Source organism: Eptatretus burgeri, chromosome 12, assembly GCF_056783735.1.
Source record: "Eptatretus burgeri isolate ZD-2024b chromosome 12, Ebu_testis_v1, whole genome shotgun sequence".
NCBI lineage: Eukaryota > Metazoa > Chordata > Myxini > Myxiniformes > Myxinidae > Eptatretus > Eptatretus burgeri.
Genome location: NC_140972.1, coordinates 79,084,463 through 79,104,693, shown reverse-complemented (window position 1 = coordinate 79,104,693; position 20,231 = coordinate 79,084,463). Strand labels below are relative to the sequence as shown.

General features: G+C 38.0%; 1 protein-coding gene across 4 annotated transcripts in view; it reads right to left on the bottom strand.

Moving 5' to 3' along the window:
* LOC147015963 (uncharacterized) overlaps positions 1-20,231 on the bottom strand; it is a 659,412-nt gene that overhangs the window by 200,982 nt on the left and 438,199 nt on the right. For all 4 annotated transcript variants that reach the window (XM_085848637.1, XM_085848636.1, XM_085848639.1 and 1 more), the window contains one exon: positions 18,271-18,409. In XM_085848637.1, coding sequence (XP_085704763.1) covers positions 18,271-18,409 — 139 coding nt within the window. The remainder of the gene's footprint in view (positions 1-18,270; positions 18,410-20,231) is intronic.

Sequence of the window (20,231 nt, the reverse complement as noted above, 5' to 3'; positions counted from 1 at the left end):
CACACCTGAAACTTGACAAAATGACAATGGCACTCAGGTGCTTTAAAATCCTGATTCGCTAAACTGCCAAGTCCTCTGTAGTTTATTCAAAAGGCCTATTTTCTCGAGGCGACATTGAACTCAATTTTGAAATGGAGTAAATGTCCATCTTATCGCACAAGGAAGCATGGAAACAACGACCCACTAAATGGTGAACAAGCACAGTGAAGTAAATGACAAACCTCAACATATTTGAATGTCTCTGAAGTATTCTCGTATTACTGGAAGACATCCATGGAAGTTAACCATTTGTCATCAGGAGAGTTTTTATATGTGATTAGTGCTGATTTGTCACGAAACATCGTTAAACTAACGTAAAAAAAAAAAAAACAGAACACCCAGGCAAGGTTCTCTGGGAGAAGGTTGAGGGCCATACCACAATTGATTCTAACTTCTGGTTGTGTCACGCACATTCCACCGAGTTAAAACAGAAATGTGTTTTATAGTCTGAACAACTTGAAAATGCAGCTTTGAAGTTTTTTGTCAAACCTTTTGTATCAGATTCCTTAAACTTAACTTTGAGCCTGATCACTCAATATTTGGTTGACTTCACCTTTAAAAACAATAGGTGTTGGCACTGCATCTCCAGTAATGAAAAAAAACAACTCAGTTGTCTCATGAGATATAACCGACATCTTCTTAATGCTCTGATACCTGGCAATTTCCTTGCTCGGCTTTCTAGCAATGGCATTCAGGGCCCTCTCCTCACCTTGCTGGTGGAATCGTTTTCACGTGCACAAAACATGCAACTCTCATCAGTGATGCTGAAGTTTCCCATCCAAGGTCCAATCAACTTCTTGCTTTCTAATCATGACTTCTCTGACATTATTAGGACATAGTTATTTTACACACCGTCCACAATTTTCATATAGATTATGATACTCCAAAATGAAAAGCACTTCGTAAGAAGTTGTTTGATTGAATTCAACTCTGCGTCATTCATCTCCATACGAACTGCCAAGCCGACTTATGGACCATCATTGTGCATTGTAAAAACAACAACAAACCATTGAATGGATCACCTTTATGTAAGTTTTCACCAGAATGAAAGGTATTCTGGCAACATAAAACTTTCAACAAAGAAAAGCCATATACAGTACTGTTCCCAAGTTTGTGAAAGGACCACTTGGTAAACAAATCCTGTTTTGTTTTACAACCAACTTCTGGCAAGATTGTAGTCTCTTGACTTCCTTGCCCTCACTGTTACATACAACCCATGCCAGCCAGAAAATGTTCAAGATGTCTTCAAAACCACATTGTGAAGATGTATATGCTGTCAAGGAAGTCCATTCTTTGTACTTTCATCTCTCGATAATAATCTCGTGAAAAATAACATTTTTGGAGAACAAATTGAAATATGACTCTCCTCAAAGGGCCGAGACTTGGGCATCCCATCTTGACCTTCTAGATGCAGATTCCTGGAAAACTTTGGCATCTCCATTCAAGACGGCTCGGTACAAGAGCTGCACTTTTCTCATCACAGACAGGTTGGTAAGCATTTTCTTTGCTAACACCTTTCACTTGGCTTTCTGTGTCCATTTTCCTCCACCATCTGGCCATCTCCAATCTCAAAATGAATTGTTGTACTTACACATGTCTCAGGCTTGTGAAGCACCATGACACACATATTTGGCACACAGAACAATGGTATAATTGAGGCATGAGGAGATATAAATACACTTCTAATCATATTATATGAATGACAAAGACAGTCTATGGGATTTTAAGTTGGCTTACAGTTTCAAGAGCGACATGCCAGTACACAACGCCAAGTAGGGCATACCCTATATTTTAATTTACTTTTACAATGTTGAAGACAGGTGTGTTATAGTTGCTTCCTGACAATCACAGCAGAAAATTTCAGCATGCATGGTGGTCATACTGCTTGTCATAGAAATTTTTTAATCAACTCTCCAGCGATGTGACAGCAGAGTTTAAAAATATATTTTGGCCTTCATACAACTTAACAACAACAACCAAACTAAAAGCAAATGTTTTTTTGTTTGTTTAAGCTGAAAAGTATCACTACTTACTCTTCAAAAGATATGCTGAAAAACATGAATAAGGATACATTCGGCACCACCTTGATATCACATGAAGAAGATTACAATAAATGGAAAATAACTATGGAATGCACTGTGCAAGGATTATCACACATTATCACTTCTAACCTCTCAAATCATGGCACCAAATGTTAAAAGTAAGGGTGCAAGCTGTAATTATGCCACAGGACGCCCAACATGATATTAAATGACCGCAACCCTGGCCCTGTTACGCATTGGCAAAAAATCGTGTGTTCCATGATTTTTGGTAGGGCAGTGTGAATGTGCAATAAAATTTCATGAAAAAAAAAATTGATTGCACCACCAATAAAATTTTTTTTTTTTAAATATATATATAGATATATATATATATTAAAAAAAAAAGAAAGGTCCTGTGATGAGGGGATATGACATTTTGAATGTTTATCTGGTGCCAGCACTTAGTTTCTTAACCTGTCAAGTGTTATAGAGTAAAGGGTGCTGGGATTTAAAGGGTTGGTGTGCACGAAAAAGGAACTCAGTGAACCCTAAAACAATACATCTCAAGACAGACCGACGGTCGAATGCAACACACAATCTAATAATGTTCGACAGAGATGTGCAGTTGAGCATGACAACATGGTGACCTTGATTGCACAGTCACAAGGCTATTTTCAGTGGAACAATCACTGCAGTAGCATGGAGCGAGGCAAAACTTCATGCAGTACGAAAAATTGGTCATAAAATCTTGCACACAGGTGTTGGCTTGGTAATCGGTATAACAATAAGATGATGTAACACAATATGAGGAAACCTAGGGTTGTTTGAACCATAACCGCCTTTGGGCTTTGCCTTGTGTTTTTTCCTAGACCTATCAATTGACATTGGCTCTCTGCGTGGTGTATTGTATCCAAACATCTCATATTTGAAAGGCAGCTCTGGTTGCCATGGTGAATTGCCGTGTGGGTCAAGGTCTTTGTGATGAAATTACGAGAACATAAACCACTTCATTTGTGGAAAAGAGATGACAAACAATTACTATTTTAGTGCTAATACTGACATACTGTATTCATATAATTATTTCATAATACTCAATCCAATCTGTGATTAAAGGTTTCAAGGCAACAGCTTAATGGAATTGCATGTCCAAAGATGAATCAATCAATACATACATGAACAATTTTTTTTAACATTAGGTGAAGACTGCTAACATCCATTATTTTTAAAAGTAAAGAAAAAAAAAAAAAGCAAAACCAAACAAAGAATGTATAACCCCAACGATTTTGTAAAAAATGGGATAGAATAGACCTAGCTCAGTCGACATTTCATCTACAACCCACAGACTTTTATACATACTTGATGAGCTTAATGGTCTACTCTCGCAATTAAGTTCCTTGTACTTATTCAGGCTCTTCTGTCCAAGCCCAAGTGGATAATTTTGTAAATTTAGACAGTTTGTAATCCTTCAAAATTGGTGGAGTAGTTTAGTATCATTAGCCATTATTGTCTATGAAATTATTGAATATATATGTGTGTATATATATGTGTGTATATATATGTGTGTATATATATGTGTGTATATATATATATATATGTGTGTGTGTATATATATATATACACACACGAGTGGGGTATGCTTACACATATGAACTGTGCTTCGCCATTAGTTCGGACCATGGTGAAAATGGTCATGACCATTTACAATGGACCATGGTGCAAATGTTGCAGCTGAACCAGGGCCCACAAAAAGGGGGCCCCACAATAAATGAAAAAAAAAAGAGTAAATTTTTGTATTTGCATTTTTCCCTCATATCAATTTCTTCAAGAAATGAAAATTAAAGTGTGTGCACTGTGTTTGCTAGGGTAAGTTTTTTTCACTATATATTATGTTGATCTTTTGTAATGAGCTACGCTATGTTTATTGGTATCCAATTTGCATGTAGTTATACTGAATGGCTGTCCTTTTTATAGGATTTAGAGTCATCTCTGTATTCTCAATCTAATATCACTTTTTTATGTAATGTAATACTGATGCCGTAGCGCTTACTGTAAATAAACCTTACTGTAAGTTTTGTTTCATTTCGAAAAAGAAAATTTCATTTTACGGTTTAGTATTGTTTTATTTTGGATTACATATATATGGGCTATGGGGGTACCATAATCTTTTCAGTGCTTAGGGCCTCTAAAGGTCTTAATCTGGACCTGGGTCTCAGGCAACGTTTCACCAGCTTCACGGCTGGCTTCCTCAGGCCAATCGACCATGAGCCTTGGCACATGTCCGGTTTTTATTTCGATACGACCGATCATTTTTGGTCACATGCTGGTGCTCTCGGTCAAATGGAGGAGTGTTTTAAGCTTTAAGCATGCTCAACCAGTGGGTCACCCAGATCGCTCAGATAGCAGAGCACTGGTACGGTTTGCCAGAGGACCTAGGTTTGATTCCCATTCCTGTACTTTTTTCACATACACTTAAAATGTTTGTTTCCTGTTCATTCATAATTGCATTACTACACCCAATGTAGTGATTAATAGTGCACATGGAATTGTCCCCCCATAGGGGGAAGACCCTCTTGTGGATAGGTCGTCACTGCTCCTATGGCTGCCAGTGAGTGCCCCGGAAGCAGCGGGGAACAGAGAGTGGCATTTCCATATATGTGGAAGAATTGCATACTCAGCTAATGGGTTGCCCAGATAACTCAAATGGCAGAGCACTGGTATGGTTCACCAGAGGACCTGGGTTTGATTCCTGATCTGAGCCTGTAATCTTTCCACATATACTCATAATATATGAAAGATATGCAACAGCCCATTGCTCAAGGTTGCTGCACTACGACCTGAAGCATCAGTATATGCACATGTGCAAAAAGGTCTTGTCATCACAAACGCCATATTTCAACCACAGAGCAAATACAAGATGACTTTGATGCATCCTATTATAAATAATAATGGGATCGATAAATAATAATAATGATCGATTGTGCTTGTTTGAGTGAGGGATCGTCATGAGATTGTAAATAATGGCATCTAATTGATTATGTGATTGTTTGAGCAAGGGATCACCATGAAGTTGACACCTGTAAAGCTCTACATAATGCAGATTATTTCTAGAAATCTAGATGGACCATCATCTTATTGGTATCAAATATTTCGTTCAAGTTGCTCACAAACATCACGAGCAAATGCCAGTCATTAAATGATTGAATGTGAAGCATCTCGACAGCCACGAGATGAACCTTCTATTTAAAGGTTCCTTTGGAAATGTATACTATATTGTCAGGTTATTTTGGTGTGACCACCCCTCACCTTCAGGTTACTTTTGCGACATATGTCGACACAGCTGCAGCTCCAGGAATGGACTCACGCAAGTCATCTCAGGACCCATCAATGGAGAGGTTTTCAGTAACTACATCTACTCCCACAATCATCATCGGATCAGAATGCTGAATATGCAGCATATACTCGTACATGAAGGACTGACAAGAGGTGTATGTGTGTGTGAGTGTGAATGTGTGTGTGTGTGTGTGTGTGTGTGTGTTTTCCCTCATTGAAAATTTTGGTTAAAAAAACAAATTCCCACCGTTGAAGCCCAATGAGCCTTAACACCCATTCCCTAAATCTGAAAATTCTCATTCCTTGGCTTGTGTTAGTTTTCGATTCATCTTGTTATCTTTTAGAAAGTTACAGAAAATATGAGATCACATCAATATTGTGTTCAAAAAAGGGATGAAAATAAAATGCTGTCCCTTGGGCAGTGTATTATTTATCAGAGAGAAAGCTGATGCTGTGAAAAGATCACCAAGCTGGGTGTAAGCTTAGAATTTAGAAATATCACCAAGCAATGCACAAAAGAACAAACAGTTCAAAAGAGAATAAAGGAAACGAGTTAAATCTATCAGCACAGTAACTACACCAGGTCACCGATCAATAACCATAAAAAGTAAAATTTAAATCAAGAGTTTGCATCTTCTGTAATTCACATAATCCAACAGCTATAAAAATCGACAAGAAAATTGCTTTTCAGAAATGCACAACCACAAATATTGCTCAGGATTCTCGGTGTGGATGAGGGTTGAGCCCAATCACAATCACAATCACAAAATCCTTTGCAAAGAAAACCGAGACAAAATACTTGCTGAAATAAAAATACTCTCGAAATCGATTATGAGGTATAAGAAAATAAAACACGACTGGGGCTGGGAAAGGGGAAAGTAGGTGGGGGGGGGGGAGGATTGAGGATATTAATGTCAAATCATATATTTAACTTTTCTCAGATGCCAGATATAGATAGTTGAGGTTGCAAATTTTAAGTGACATCAAATGGAAGGATGAAAGAGAAAAAAAATATAAAAATAAAGAAAGAAAAAGGAAATGCATGAAATTAATCATATATAATAAACTTGAAAACATCTGATGACTTTGGGGGAGAGGGGGGCCTCCCACAAGTTCAGAGATGTGATCCCAAAGCATAATATATTTGAATGGACAGGTGGTGTGCAAGAAAACAACTGCCGACGTTCATTTTGATGGCAATCTCTGGTATAAAAAAAATTTAAAAAGAGGCTTCCTGTAAGAGCCACTCTGGACATTCATTCCCATGATTTCAAAGTTTGAAACTTCCATGGCTCCATGCAGACTTTTCTGAAAAGATATCACAGGGAGGTTTTCTCATGGTGGAAATCTGTGGGACACGAGTCGTTCCAGCTTTTACCGCCAGCAGCTACAGTGAAAGCTGAAAAATACACCAACTTATGAGTCTGAACACGTAGCTGAACAGCAAACCGAAATAAACACCCCTTTCCCGAAAGGGGCTTTTAAATGTCAACAGCTATTGTCCTCACTATCGAAAGCAGAGACTAATTATTTCGGGGCAGGCAAAAAAGTCAAAGAATTATATATTCATCAACGGCTGATTAGAAAGGCACGTTAAAGAGTCAACCTGGAAAGCCTGATGGCATGCCGAAGATGTGCAACCAAATGCTCATCTCTTTCATCATATAGGAGACAGAAAGAGTGAAGAACTTTGTATGGAATGTTTTACAGTAAAGTGGTTATTTTTTAATGTTTGTAACATTGCTCCAACGTTTGCCTGACATTACATGCCATTTTGGAGCCTTGTTATTTGTATTAAAATGATAGAGACTGAGTCAATCATACGAAAGCATCTCTTCCGAAAAAGGGCTGATCTGGATGGAAATGAGAATTCTAGCAGCTCATAGCAATTCGTCGTATGAAGCCAATCTGACCATTAGTTTCACAGCTCTTGAGCTTGGAAGCACAAGTGCAATGATGGAGATTCCAACTAGAATGAAGGCTAACAGGTTAAGGCCAGTGTTTGTTGAGTCTGAGACTCTCACCTGTATTCCATTATAGAAACTAGAATACCTCTGCCAGGATGAAGAGTTTGCATTTTGTATCCGACTGATAAGCAAGATCGGTATCTGGACCTGAACCAAAATCTAATCGACTAGTTCTCATCACCTAACCAACTCTTCCAACTAATTTTGTCATAGCCCATCCATAACCTTTTCAAATATAATGCTATATATCATTCTGATCATATCTCTCAAAAGAGAATAATCACTAAAAAATAAAAAAGTTATTTTATCTGGATCCGGATCTGATCACCAGAATCGAATCAATTTGGCCTTGTCACACAATCAAACTGTCCACCATGTTTCGTCTGAATCTGTCAATAACTTTTTGAGATATCCTGCTCACAGACAGAGACAGACAGACAAACAGGGGTGAAAACATAACCTCTGCTCATATTCAGTGGCGTAGGTAATGAAAATACATGTTGCTCAAAGCGTCCAAGTTGATATAGTAAAGTATACATGTGAACTAGTAGTTATAACGATTTATTTTATCAATTTAAGCATCAATTTGAGCGTCCTATTTTTCCACCTTCAAAAAACATTAAAAAATAAATAAATATATAAATAAAAATTGTACCCGTGTCGAAGAAAGCGGTTCAGTTTGGCATTTTTAATATGAAATAGGCAAAGCCTAGAAATGAAGGAAACCCTTTAAAATTACCCTTTAGAACCATTCAGAATTACCCTTTAGAACACTAGAAATACCCTTTAGAACCCTCTTGAATTACCCTTTAGAACCCTCTAGAATTACCCTTTAGAATTAACCTTTTAATTACCCTTGAAAACCCTTTAGACTTTAGAAGTTTCCTTTAGAACCACTTAGAATTACCCTTTTGAATCACCCATTAGAATCACCCATTAAAATTACCCTTTCAAATCACCCATTAGAATTACCCATGAGAACCCTTTAGAAATTGCTTTAAGCATTTCCATTTAGAATTGACCTTTAGAAATACCCTTTCTTTTGGGTCCTTGGGGACTTTTGGGTCATCTGGGTGTTTTGGGTCCTTGCGGTATTTTGGCTCCTCGGAGTATTTTGCCTCCTCGGGGACTTTTGGTCATCTGAGTCTTTTCGGTCCTTGGGTACTTTTGGATCTTTTGGTCCCTTGGGGTATTTTGGGTTTTTTGGGTCTTCCGGTCCTCTGAGTCTTTTGGGTCCTCAGGGTATTTTGGTACTTTTTGGTGCTCGTGGACTTTTGGGTCTTTTGGATCCTCAAAGTCTTTTACGTCCTTGGATTATTTTGGGAGTTTGGGGTCTTTTGAGTCCTCCTGGAGTCTGCGATCATGGACCTTGAGGGCATGATTAAGAACAAGGTCAGATCACGGGTGGCTGCTGTTTTACTTCAGCCTCCCACATTCCTCGCAGCAATTTCAATTTGGACCAGGTACAGCTATGGGATTTACAAGAACGATGTAAGATGGATGATGTGGCATTCTTACCGGCAGACAAGGGACGTGCAACAGTGCTGTTGGAGCGACTCCTGTACACTATAACAAAAAAATGCAGGATACATTGGAAGATGCAACTACATATGAGAGGCTAATCTCTGATCCAACTTAAAAGGAGGAACAAAGATTAAACTCATTGCTCTCCAGAATTAAAGCAACTGGAAGACTGCCGGCTGTAGAATACAAACGGTTGTACAGCAGCATTGGAGTGGCTCCCAGGGCCTACGGGTTACCAAAAATGCACAACAAAGCAAAAATATCATTAACATGCCGATAGTATAGGATGGGAGAATCGACATGTGGATTCAATGTGAATTCTCCCATTCTATACTATCAGTATGTTGATTATATTTTGCTTTGTTTGAGTCTCAGGTGGCATGTGATAACTTCTTGATACGGCTTAATACTCTCCATCCGGCACTTAAGTTTACCTGCGAGCTGGAATCTTCAAACACTTTACCATTTTTGGACGTTTTGGTCGAAGGATCTGCACATGGTTTCACTACATCCATCTATCAGATGCCGACTTTCACTGGGCAGTGTAATCATTAGGATTCCTACAGCTCCACTCGATACAAAATTGCCTTGATCAACATCCTTGCGAACAGGGCTTGGAGGATTTGCTCACCTTGTAATCTTCCTGCCAAATGGAGAAAATCATGAATATACTCAGTGAGAATGGTTACCCAGAGTATAAAATTAAGAGGTATGTGCAGCACAAGTTTCTAAATACGACAAAAGATCGCAAGGTTGGTCCTGACAAATGACATCTATGTCAGGATGCCGTGGACAGGATGATCATCAGGAAGGCTTGAAGAACAAATCAAACATGTACCTGGCTGTACACCCTCAAGTTATGTTTACCTCTCTCCGTTTGCTTACATCAGTCAACAAAGATATTCTGCCCACCTCACAAATAAGCACTGTTATCTATGAGTTTAAGTGCCAATGTGAAGCTTGGTATGTGGGCCGTACAACCCAAAGGTTGGCTGATTGTATCAAACACCATGTCTCTCTGGCGATTCGAGAAAATAACTTGAGAGTTAGGACACAACCAGTGCGAGCATGTAGGAATGTTCAAGGACCGTCAGCCATTTCTTGTTCTTCTGTCATTGCACGGCACTTAGTTGCCAACCCTGTCTGTGCAGATCAGTACAATGCAGATATGTTTAAGATATTGAGTCGAGGTCAGAGTGTTTCATATCGACGTATGTTGGACGCAACCTTCATTCTTTCCATGGACCCTGTGTTATGTCGTCAAAAGGAATAAGGAATTCTCCCATTCTGTTTGAACAAGGAAACATCAAAGCTGTTGCTCCGACCGCTGTCCAAAGTATGCATGCAAATGGTGAGTCATCGGCTTTGGGGACTGATGAATGTATTGGGGCTCAGATTGTCATTGATGTCATTACTGATGAACCAATCAGTGTCAATCTTACATAGACATGCCTATCAATGAATACTCACTTCCTGGTTCTCTTGCTGTGAATCAATCAATGAGAAGTACAGCATGAAAGGTTTTGGACAATATGTCATCATTATAGCTGTGGAAGACCTCTGGGAAGGGTTTGAAACAGCAAAGCGCTTACCTTGGGGAGATCTTCTTGATTGCTTTACGTATCTTCTTTGGCTGGAAGAGCATGGGAGGAGTCAATATATTTGTATAATCAGAGCCACCTGGGTTTAGTTGATGAGGTGAGAGCTGATTGGATATTCCCTCCATTCACACGTGAGAGATGTGGGTGGGCCTTTCTTTATGACCTCCACCACCGAAGATGAAGGAGGTAATGGGGAATATTCCTTTTTAAACAAGTTGCCTTTTCTTTTACTGTACTCACTGGTTTTTACCAATGTACTCACTACCTCTTTATGTACTCAATTCCTTATATTCATTTCTTTGTATTCAAAAAAGTATAAAATCACATTCATACAAGGACCGAGAACCTAATGTTTTATCTCCCACCTCTCCTCCACTCCCCTTCCCTGTCTGCTTTTAGTATTTTGTTTGACCAGTAAAATGCCTTTCTCATGTGAAACCAATCTCACCAAGGCCAGCTGTAGGTCATCATGCTCTCTCTCTCTCTCTCTCTCTCTCTCTCTCTCTCTGTCTCTCTCTCTCTCTCTCTCTCTCTCTCTCTCTCTCTCTCTCTCTCTCTCTCTCTCTCTCTCTCTCTCTCTCTCTCTCTCTCTTTGTTCTCCCAGACCCCTCCACTCCCACCAAAGTATATATATATATATATATATATATATATATATATATATATATATATATATATATATATATATATATATCAGCAAATGTAAGCTTAGTTTAGTGCAAATCATTGTGGATGTTTACATCTCAGTGTTTTGGATCCGTGGTAACGAGCAATAAATGTTCTTTGATCAAATGTACTTTTCCTTGTGGACAGTGGATTATTTGTGTATTGCAAATTGAGAAATAGTATTTACACCGAGTCGGTTAAGACAACAAATTCCACAACAAATTGGTGCCGTGGACTCAGATGTACTAAATCTCTGGAGGCAGTCCATGGTCCGGAGGGACGGCGAACACTTGAGCATCGCAGACTAGAAGGTAAGCGGAGAGCGTTCGCCCCATCCCTGATGGCGGGCCTGTTCTTAGCAGGTAACGTACATCGACAAAGGAAAGTACATGTCAGAGAATTTTTATTGATAGGCCTGAGGGGATCCTGCGGTTACAGACCGCTTCAGCCTTTGGGGCTGAACAGAGATCAGGGATCTCTTCATGGGGAGTTTGAGTCTCCGCCGTACCTTGAGCGAGTTTGGTACTCGGCTCACTGTGCTGTAAAAGGTACAGCAGGCAGAGGGGAAAAAGGCCAATCCACTCTGGACAAAAGGGAGGGGGGTTGGAGTCCCACCTCCGCAAAGAGAGGGGTTCAAGGCCCAGCTCGCTGTGTGATAAAGTGTGATTTTGTGTGAGGCTATGTGGTTCGAACTAACAGTACTATATAGTTACTTTATCACAGTGCTGGCCAGCAGTTGTTGTATTATCGTGATATTGAAGTGCATATTTCATGGTATTTGTGACCTGATAACGACTTGCAGGATGGCAAATGCTAGTGGAAAGAGGGATGAGATTGGGTATACTGAAGCAACCTGCCCCAGGCCACGCAGAGGGACATGCGCGAGATATATGTTCGATAAATACGGACCTGATTCTGTGACAGACGTTGCAAATTGGTACGTTTGGACTATGAACAGTAAATTGCCTTTTCTTGAGAATGATACTTTTGATCGGGATTGTTTGAATCACCTGAGGAAAGTTCTGGAGGAAAAGGGAAAAGACAAAAGGCCTCGAGGCACGTACATTGGGGAGCGTACATGGACTGGATGGAGGAGTGTCGGGACAGGGTCGAAAAGACATGGCTGTTAAACCTGAATGGTCAGCTGGACCAGGTGACCATGCAGATGCCCGTGAGACTTGAAAATAAATCAAAAAGAAAACAGCGAGCCGCCCCTGTCAAGTTCGAGGATGATGGAGAGGATTTGCATAGGTGGCCCGACCCTATTCCAGACATAGATCCAACAGGCACCGCCGCTCGAGGACAAAGAACCGGCACAGTGGGCGCAGAGGGAGATGATGGTACAGGACAGGAAGAGCATCAAAGAGGAGCCACAGGAAGAGTACCAAAAGAGGAGATTACGGAGAGCGTGGAGAGGAAACCTGCTGCGACACAACGACAAGAGAGGGCTCCTCTTGGTGACAGGGTTGAAGTGCAGACTGACAAACAGACAAACATTACATGGTCAACATAAGTTAAACATTAAACGGAGCCGACAATCACACACACACACACACACATATATATATATATATATATATATATATATATATATATATATATATATATATATATATATATATATATATATATATATATATATATATATATATATATATATATATATATATATATATATATATATATATATATATATATATATATATATATATATATATATATATGTACACATACATACACACATACATACACACATACATATACACATACATATATATATATATATATATATATATATATATATATATATATATATATATATATATATATATATATATATATATATATATATATATATGTACACATACATACACACATACATACACACATACATATACACATACATATATATATATATATATATATATATATATATATAAATACATATATATATATATATATATATATATATATATATATATGTATGCACTGTGCATCTACTGTAGTTTCATGATTCTAAGGTGCACCAAAACATAAGGCACAAGTCAATTTTTTTTTCGAAAAAAGAAAAAGAAAACAATATTTACAAAGGCAACAGACACACCCTTAATGTTCACACAAAGTTCAACTGAAAAACTCCTGAATAAAAATATCAGAAAACAAAAAGAAACTTGAAATAATTATCTGTGCATCACAATGTTTTAGTCTGCAACAACACTCTCCTCGTGATCAGATCCACTTTCTGCACACCCATCCTCATTAGATGCAATCATCCTCCTGCTCCTCCCACAAAATATATTGTTATTTTCTGTCAAGAGCATTGGAAATGCAACACCGCTTAAAAGTTAAAACTATTATTTCACTCTAAACAGCAGCATTCCAGGTTGACATGATCCATTGGCACACTGACGGCATGCTAGCTTTATTTATTTTTCCCATTGGCATGATGAGACAATTCGGTGAACCAATCTTAAACTCTTCAGCTGCTTCATTATTTTTAGTTTGACTAAGGGAATCACTTTTAAAGAGCAGGTTTTGGGTCGCTGATGACTTTGCGTGATTCGAAGGTTGTAATCACATTAATAATCGTTGGGCAATTATTTTCTTACATTTGAAACTCAAAATAGGCTAAAATTAACAATTAAGTCAAAACTTTTGTCAGTGATCGAAAAACAGACTGGAATTTACCGATGATGCTATGACGTCACGTTCTCCGAAAACTTCGTGAACATTCGGAAACAACATGTGAACAATGGCGAGATGCGAATCAGAGAGTGATTTCAGCGGCGATGAAATTGAGTGTTTTCATTCCGATATTGCCGAGGACGAGTCGGAGGATGATGGGAATTTATACTATGGAGTTTCTGGCCCTGAGCCATATACATGTGAGCCACTTGCAAGTGCAAGAAAACGGCCTATTTCGTGTACAAGTGGCAGGACTGACTGCCCTGCAGGTCACACTGACAGAATCCACCAGACAGATTGGTTTGTAGATTTTCATTTTTTTGTTCGATGCATAAAATAATGTAAAGTTTGATTCGTCTGTGACTTGATATAATAATTTTTAACCCTCCAGTCACTCAAGAGTCAGAAATAGAATGAATCAATAATGGACCCAAATATATTTTACACCGTCGCCTTGGTGTTGAATTCTTTCTGATAGCTGAGCTTGACCCCAGCGAAAGTGAACAGTTAGAACAAACCCCAACATTCAAAACACTGTTGTGGCATATAAATACCAAAACATGTTTAGCCTCATTAAGAAATATTCTACTCTTCTTCTTCTTCTTCTTTCGGCTGCTCCCTTTCCGGGTCGCCACAGCGGATCATCCGTATGATCCGCATAGTGATTTGGCACATGTTTTACGCCGGATGCCCTTCCTGACGCAACCCTGGTCCCCTCTTACAACACACAGGGATAATTGAGAAATATTCTACCAAATTTAGAAAAAAAAGTGGAAAATTGATAAATTTTTTACAATTGAAATGAAATAGCACAATTTGCTGATGCTGTTGAAAAAGTAATTTAATCAACAATAAGTTGATTTGTTGAGAAAATTTTTCATGCTTGTGTTTTTCAGAAAGTTTATTTATGTTTTTCCCTGTACTCTTTAAGAATACATTTCAAGGTTTTTCTCACTTAAACTTAACAACTGATTCTGTGACAGAGCGGTATCTGGAGAACTTGTCAACCAACAACTCATATTCACAGAGTGGTGATCAGATGTGCTTATGCCTTCGTAATCCTCGGCTGTGAAATGGTCACCACAAATGACAATTCTATCCAAAGGGTCCTCTTTACCCGTTTTCTTTGGGGGAAAATTCGCCCGTTTTGTTTGTACAAATCTTATCCACTGCTGGCGAATGTTTAATTCTTTCGGGAATCCGTGGGGGCGATTACCCGTTTTCCAGCCATTTTCACAAAACATGATGACACACGTACGAGGCATGATGTACAAATATCCAAATAACTTTGTTCTACAATAATTCAAAATAAAAAAGGATAATATAGATAGTTGAAAGCTCAAAAAAGCGAAACAATGGTCCGTTGAACTGGACACTTCTTCAATGAGCGAGTGAGCATCTGCTTTGTTTTGGAGAACGTGACGTCAACATCCATATATGGCACGCGGCTGTTTTTTTCAACAGCCTCGAGAAATAACAACTTCGGAGTTAAATTTCATTAATTTTCCCAATAGTAAGGCAACCACAATAGTTTGCATCAAACTATTTAATGCACATATAATAATATTGATAAATTTTCAGAACATGTTTGGAGACCTGCAACCTGCTCTTTAATTTCAAATCTCACAATATAATGCACTACTTGAATTCAAATTTGCCACACCAAAGACCAAAACAAATAGCACTAAGTAATAAAGAGTAAATATAAGAAGGGTTGGAAAGCAATGGATCAATAACACGAGTGATGAATCATTCTTCTGCAAAAGCTTCATTAGTCTGACCACATGGGTGATGATGCATTTTCTTCTCACATGCATCACCCCTCCTCTCCCTTTCTCTTCAAGAGAGATGTGCTGCATGCCTCTCTCGAATCACTCGACCTTATTTTTGATTGTAAGGTCCACTGAAATAAAACATCTCATTTTGTAAAAAATGTTTCACCTCAGAGTTATGTAAATATGGTGTGTGAAAGTATATACACACACACACACACACACATATATATATATATATATATATATATATATATATATATATATATATATATATATATATACATATACATATACATATATATACATATACATATATATATATATATATATATATATATATATATATATATATATATATATATATATATATATATATATATATATATATATATATATATATATATATACAGTGGGGAGAACAAGTATTTTATACACTGCCAATTTTGCAGCTTTTCCCACTTACAAAGCACGTAGAGGTCTGTAATTTTTATAATAGGTACACTTCAACTGTGAAAGATGGAATCTAAAACAAAAATCCTGAAAATTACATTGTATGATTTTTAAATAAATAATTTGCATTTTATTGCATGAAATAAGTATTTGATCACCTTCCAACCAGTAAGAATTCCGGCTCTCACAGACCTGTTAGTTTTGTTTTTAAGAAGCCCTCCCATTCTCCACACATTACCTGTATTAACTGCACCTGTTTGAACTCGTTATCTGGATCAAAGACAGCTGTCCACACTCAATCAATCAGACTCCAACCTCTCCACAATGGACAAGAACAGAGAGCTGTCCAAGGACATCAGGGACAAAATTGTAGACTTGCACAAGGCTGGGATGGGCTACAGGACAATAGGCAAGCAGCTTGGTGAGAAGGCAACAACTGTTGGTGCAATTATTAGAAAATGGAAGAATTTCAAGATAACGGTCAATGTCCCTTGGTCTGGGGCTCCATGCAAGATCTCACCTCGTGGAGCCTCAATGATCATGAGAAAGGTGAGGGATCAGCCCAGAACTACATGGCAGGACCTGGTCAATGACCTGAAGAGAGCTGGGACCACAGTATCAAAGAAAACCAGAAGTAACACACTACGCCGTCATGGATTAAAATCCTGCAGCGCACGCAAGGTCCCTCTGCTCAAGCCAGCGCATGTCCAGGCCCATCTGAAGTTTGCGAATGACCATCTGGATGATCCAGAGGAGGAATGGGAGAAGGTCATGTGGTCTGATGAGACCAAAATCGAGCCTTTTGGTTTAAACTCCACTCGTTGTGTTTGGAGGAAGAAGAAGGATGAGTACAACCCCAAGAACACCATCCCAACCGTGAAGCATGGAGGTGGAAACATCATTCTTTGGGGATGCTTTTCGGCAAAGGGGACAGGATGACTGCACTGTATTGAGGGGAGGATGGATGGGGCCATGTATCGCGAGATCTTGGCCAACAACCTCCTTCCCTCAAGAAGAGCATTGAAGATGGGGCGTGGCTGGGTCTTCCAGCATGACAATGATCCGAAACACACAGCCAGGGCAACTAAGGAGTGGCTCCGAAAGAAGCATCTCAAGGTCCTGGAGTGGCCTAGCCAGTCTCCAGACCTGAACCCAAACGAAAATCTTTGGAGGGAGCTGAAAGTCTGTGTTGCCCAGCAACAGCCCTGAAACCTGAAGGATCTGGAGAAGATCTGTATGGAGGAGTGGGCCAAAATCCCTGCTGCAGTCTGTGAAAACCTGGTTAAGAACGAAAGGAAATGTCTGATCTCTGTAATTGCAAACAAAGGTTTCTGTACCAAATATTAAGTTCTGTTTTTCTGATGTATCAAATACTTATTTCATGCAATAAAATGCAAATTAATTATTTAAAAATCATGCAATGTGATTTTCAAGATTTTTGTTTTAGATTCCGTCTTTCACAGTTGAAGTGTACCTATGATAAAAATTACAGACCTCTACGTGCTTTGTAAGTGGGAAAACCTGCAAAATCGGCAGTGTATCAAATACTTGTTCTCCCCACTGTATATCTATATATATATATATATATATATATATATATATATATATATATATATATATATATATATATATATATATATATATATATATATATATATATATATATATATATATATATATATATATATATCTACATATATATATATATCTACATATATATATATATATCTACATATATATATATATATATATATATATATATATATATATATATATATATATATATATATATATTAGAATTTTTGAAGAGTACATTCTTCTGGACTCTCCTTGCATGATCCATTGGAACTGGAAGGGCATTTAAATCATTTCAAACAATGAGGTAAATTCATAATCAATACAAAAAGTTAAGAAGTATGGCTAGACAAAATAGCAAACAATATCCCAACTGTAACTGGCACCCAGACCACAATATAGTTGAAAATGGTGGGATTTCAAATGCATTAAAGCTAGATAAACAAAAACAGCAACCACATTCAGACAATCATTCCCTGAATATGGTTGTTATAAACAAATAACAAATAATAAACATAATGCCAATCGACCAACCTGACAAAACTGAACTTTTTTGTCACACACACACATGGTATGAGATTGGAAATTTTGAGGGTTTTTGTTTCATAGAATTACTGCTGTACAGAAATGGGCTCACCGTCAATAATCTGCTTGAAGCGCCAGATGCGGAGTGAGACGATGAGGCTGAGGCCATCCCAGGGACTATTAGGCCCATTGGCCACAGTCGATGCCACCATAGGGGCAAAGGAGAGGATAATGACAGCACCATCAAACACCTACAGAGGACAAGGCAAATTGTTCACCAATGATAGAGAGCAAATTGCAATAATAATTCCATCAAATTACTGTGCAGGACACCAGTATATGATCATGTGGTAATATTGCACAATATGTTTGAAGACTGACAGGAGAGCACAGGAGTAACGTACTCACCTGCAAAGTGAGGAGTCTTAGTTTCATCAATGGCAAATGAAGATCAAACCACCAATGTAATGGCATAAACTTCACATGGGTTTGCAAGGTACTTTTGAAAGGGATGCCAACTTGGTTATCTTGCCTGTTAGCACAAATTCATCATCCTTGAAGAACTCCAAATGAAATTACAAATAGAACTAGAACGGGCACTCAGTAGAGCGCATACCTTCGCCGCCGCAACTTTTTTTCCGGGCACATTTGAAAAACGTCATTTTAAAACGTCCATGACGTCACAACCGTCATTCCGATTGACGTCAAATTTGGTGTGTAACCTCCTTGATGGCAGTCCAACAAAATGCAATGATAAACACTGAAAAATTAAAAAGTTGAAAAATGATGTCATTTTTTGACGTCATTTTGACGCACTTCCGGGGACGTCACGTCCAATCGGGGACTACCATTCTGAAAGCTCGTAGTTCACTGAACGTTTTAACGTTGGTTTCATGTCAATAGCTCTATTAGATCTGAAGCTATGCCTACAAGTATATTTTGACCTTGAGTGTGACCTTGACCTTGACTACAGAGTTAATTGGCAAAACCTGTACATCAATAAACAGATATTTTGGTACTGATCCTAATGCCTGGATTTGGGAGACTTTGCTTTATAAATTATATAGATATTTGAATGTAAAATATCAAGACATTTTAGCCACAATTGAAAAACGTCATGTTCAAACGTCAATGACGTCATAACGGTCAGTCCAATCAAAGTCAAATTTGGTGTGCGACGTCCTTAAGGTAAGTCCTACAAAACAGTATGATCAAAACTGATGAGATCGAAAATTGAAAATTTACGTCATCTTGTGACGTCATTTAGACGCACTTCCGATGACGTTACGTCAAATCCGACACTACATATCCGAAAGATATCTCGTCATAGAACAATATGGCGGTGGTTGCATGTCGATAGCTGTATTACGAAGGAAGTTATGCTCAAAAGAGTGTTTTTGCCTTTTCATGACCTTGACCTTGACCTTTGACCCGATCGCTCCCAAAATCTAATCAAATCGTCCTTGGATACTCACGAATCATCCTACCAAATTTCATGCAATTCGGTAATAATACTTTCTGAGTTATGTGAATAACAAACAAACACACATTTTCACAAATAAATATATACACAGCGACCAAAACATAACCTTTCGCAGAATGCGAAGGTAATCAGGTCACTGTGTGCTGGAACCCCGACCAAATCCCAAACTTTTGTGTCATCCGCAGGCGCACACCATCCGTGGCACATCTGTGCCTCTGTGTAATGATCAAATAATTACGTGATACATATATATATATATATATATATATATATATATATATATATATATATATATATATATATATACATATATACATATATACATATATATATCATTACGTGATATATATATAATGCACACATTACACGATCACAGAATATATATATATATATATATATATATATATATATATATATATATATATATATATATATATATATATATATATATATATATATATATATACATACATATGAAGACCACAAGGGGAAAACTAGAGATGTCAGGATAAGTCAATTTTGAAGAAACTGAAAAACAAAGTTTCAAGACTTTGGTGGACTGTTTAAGAACTGTCATATAGATTTCTTTT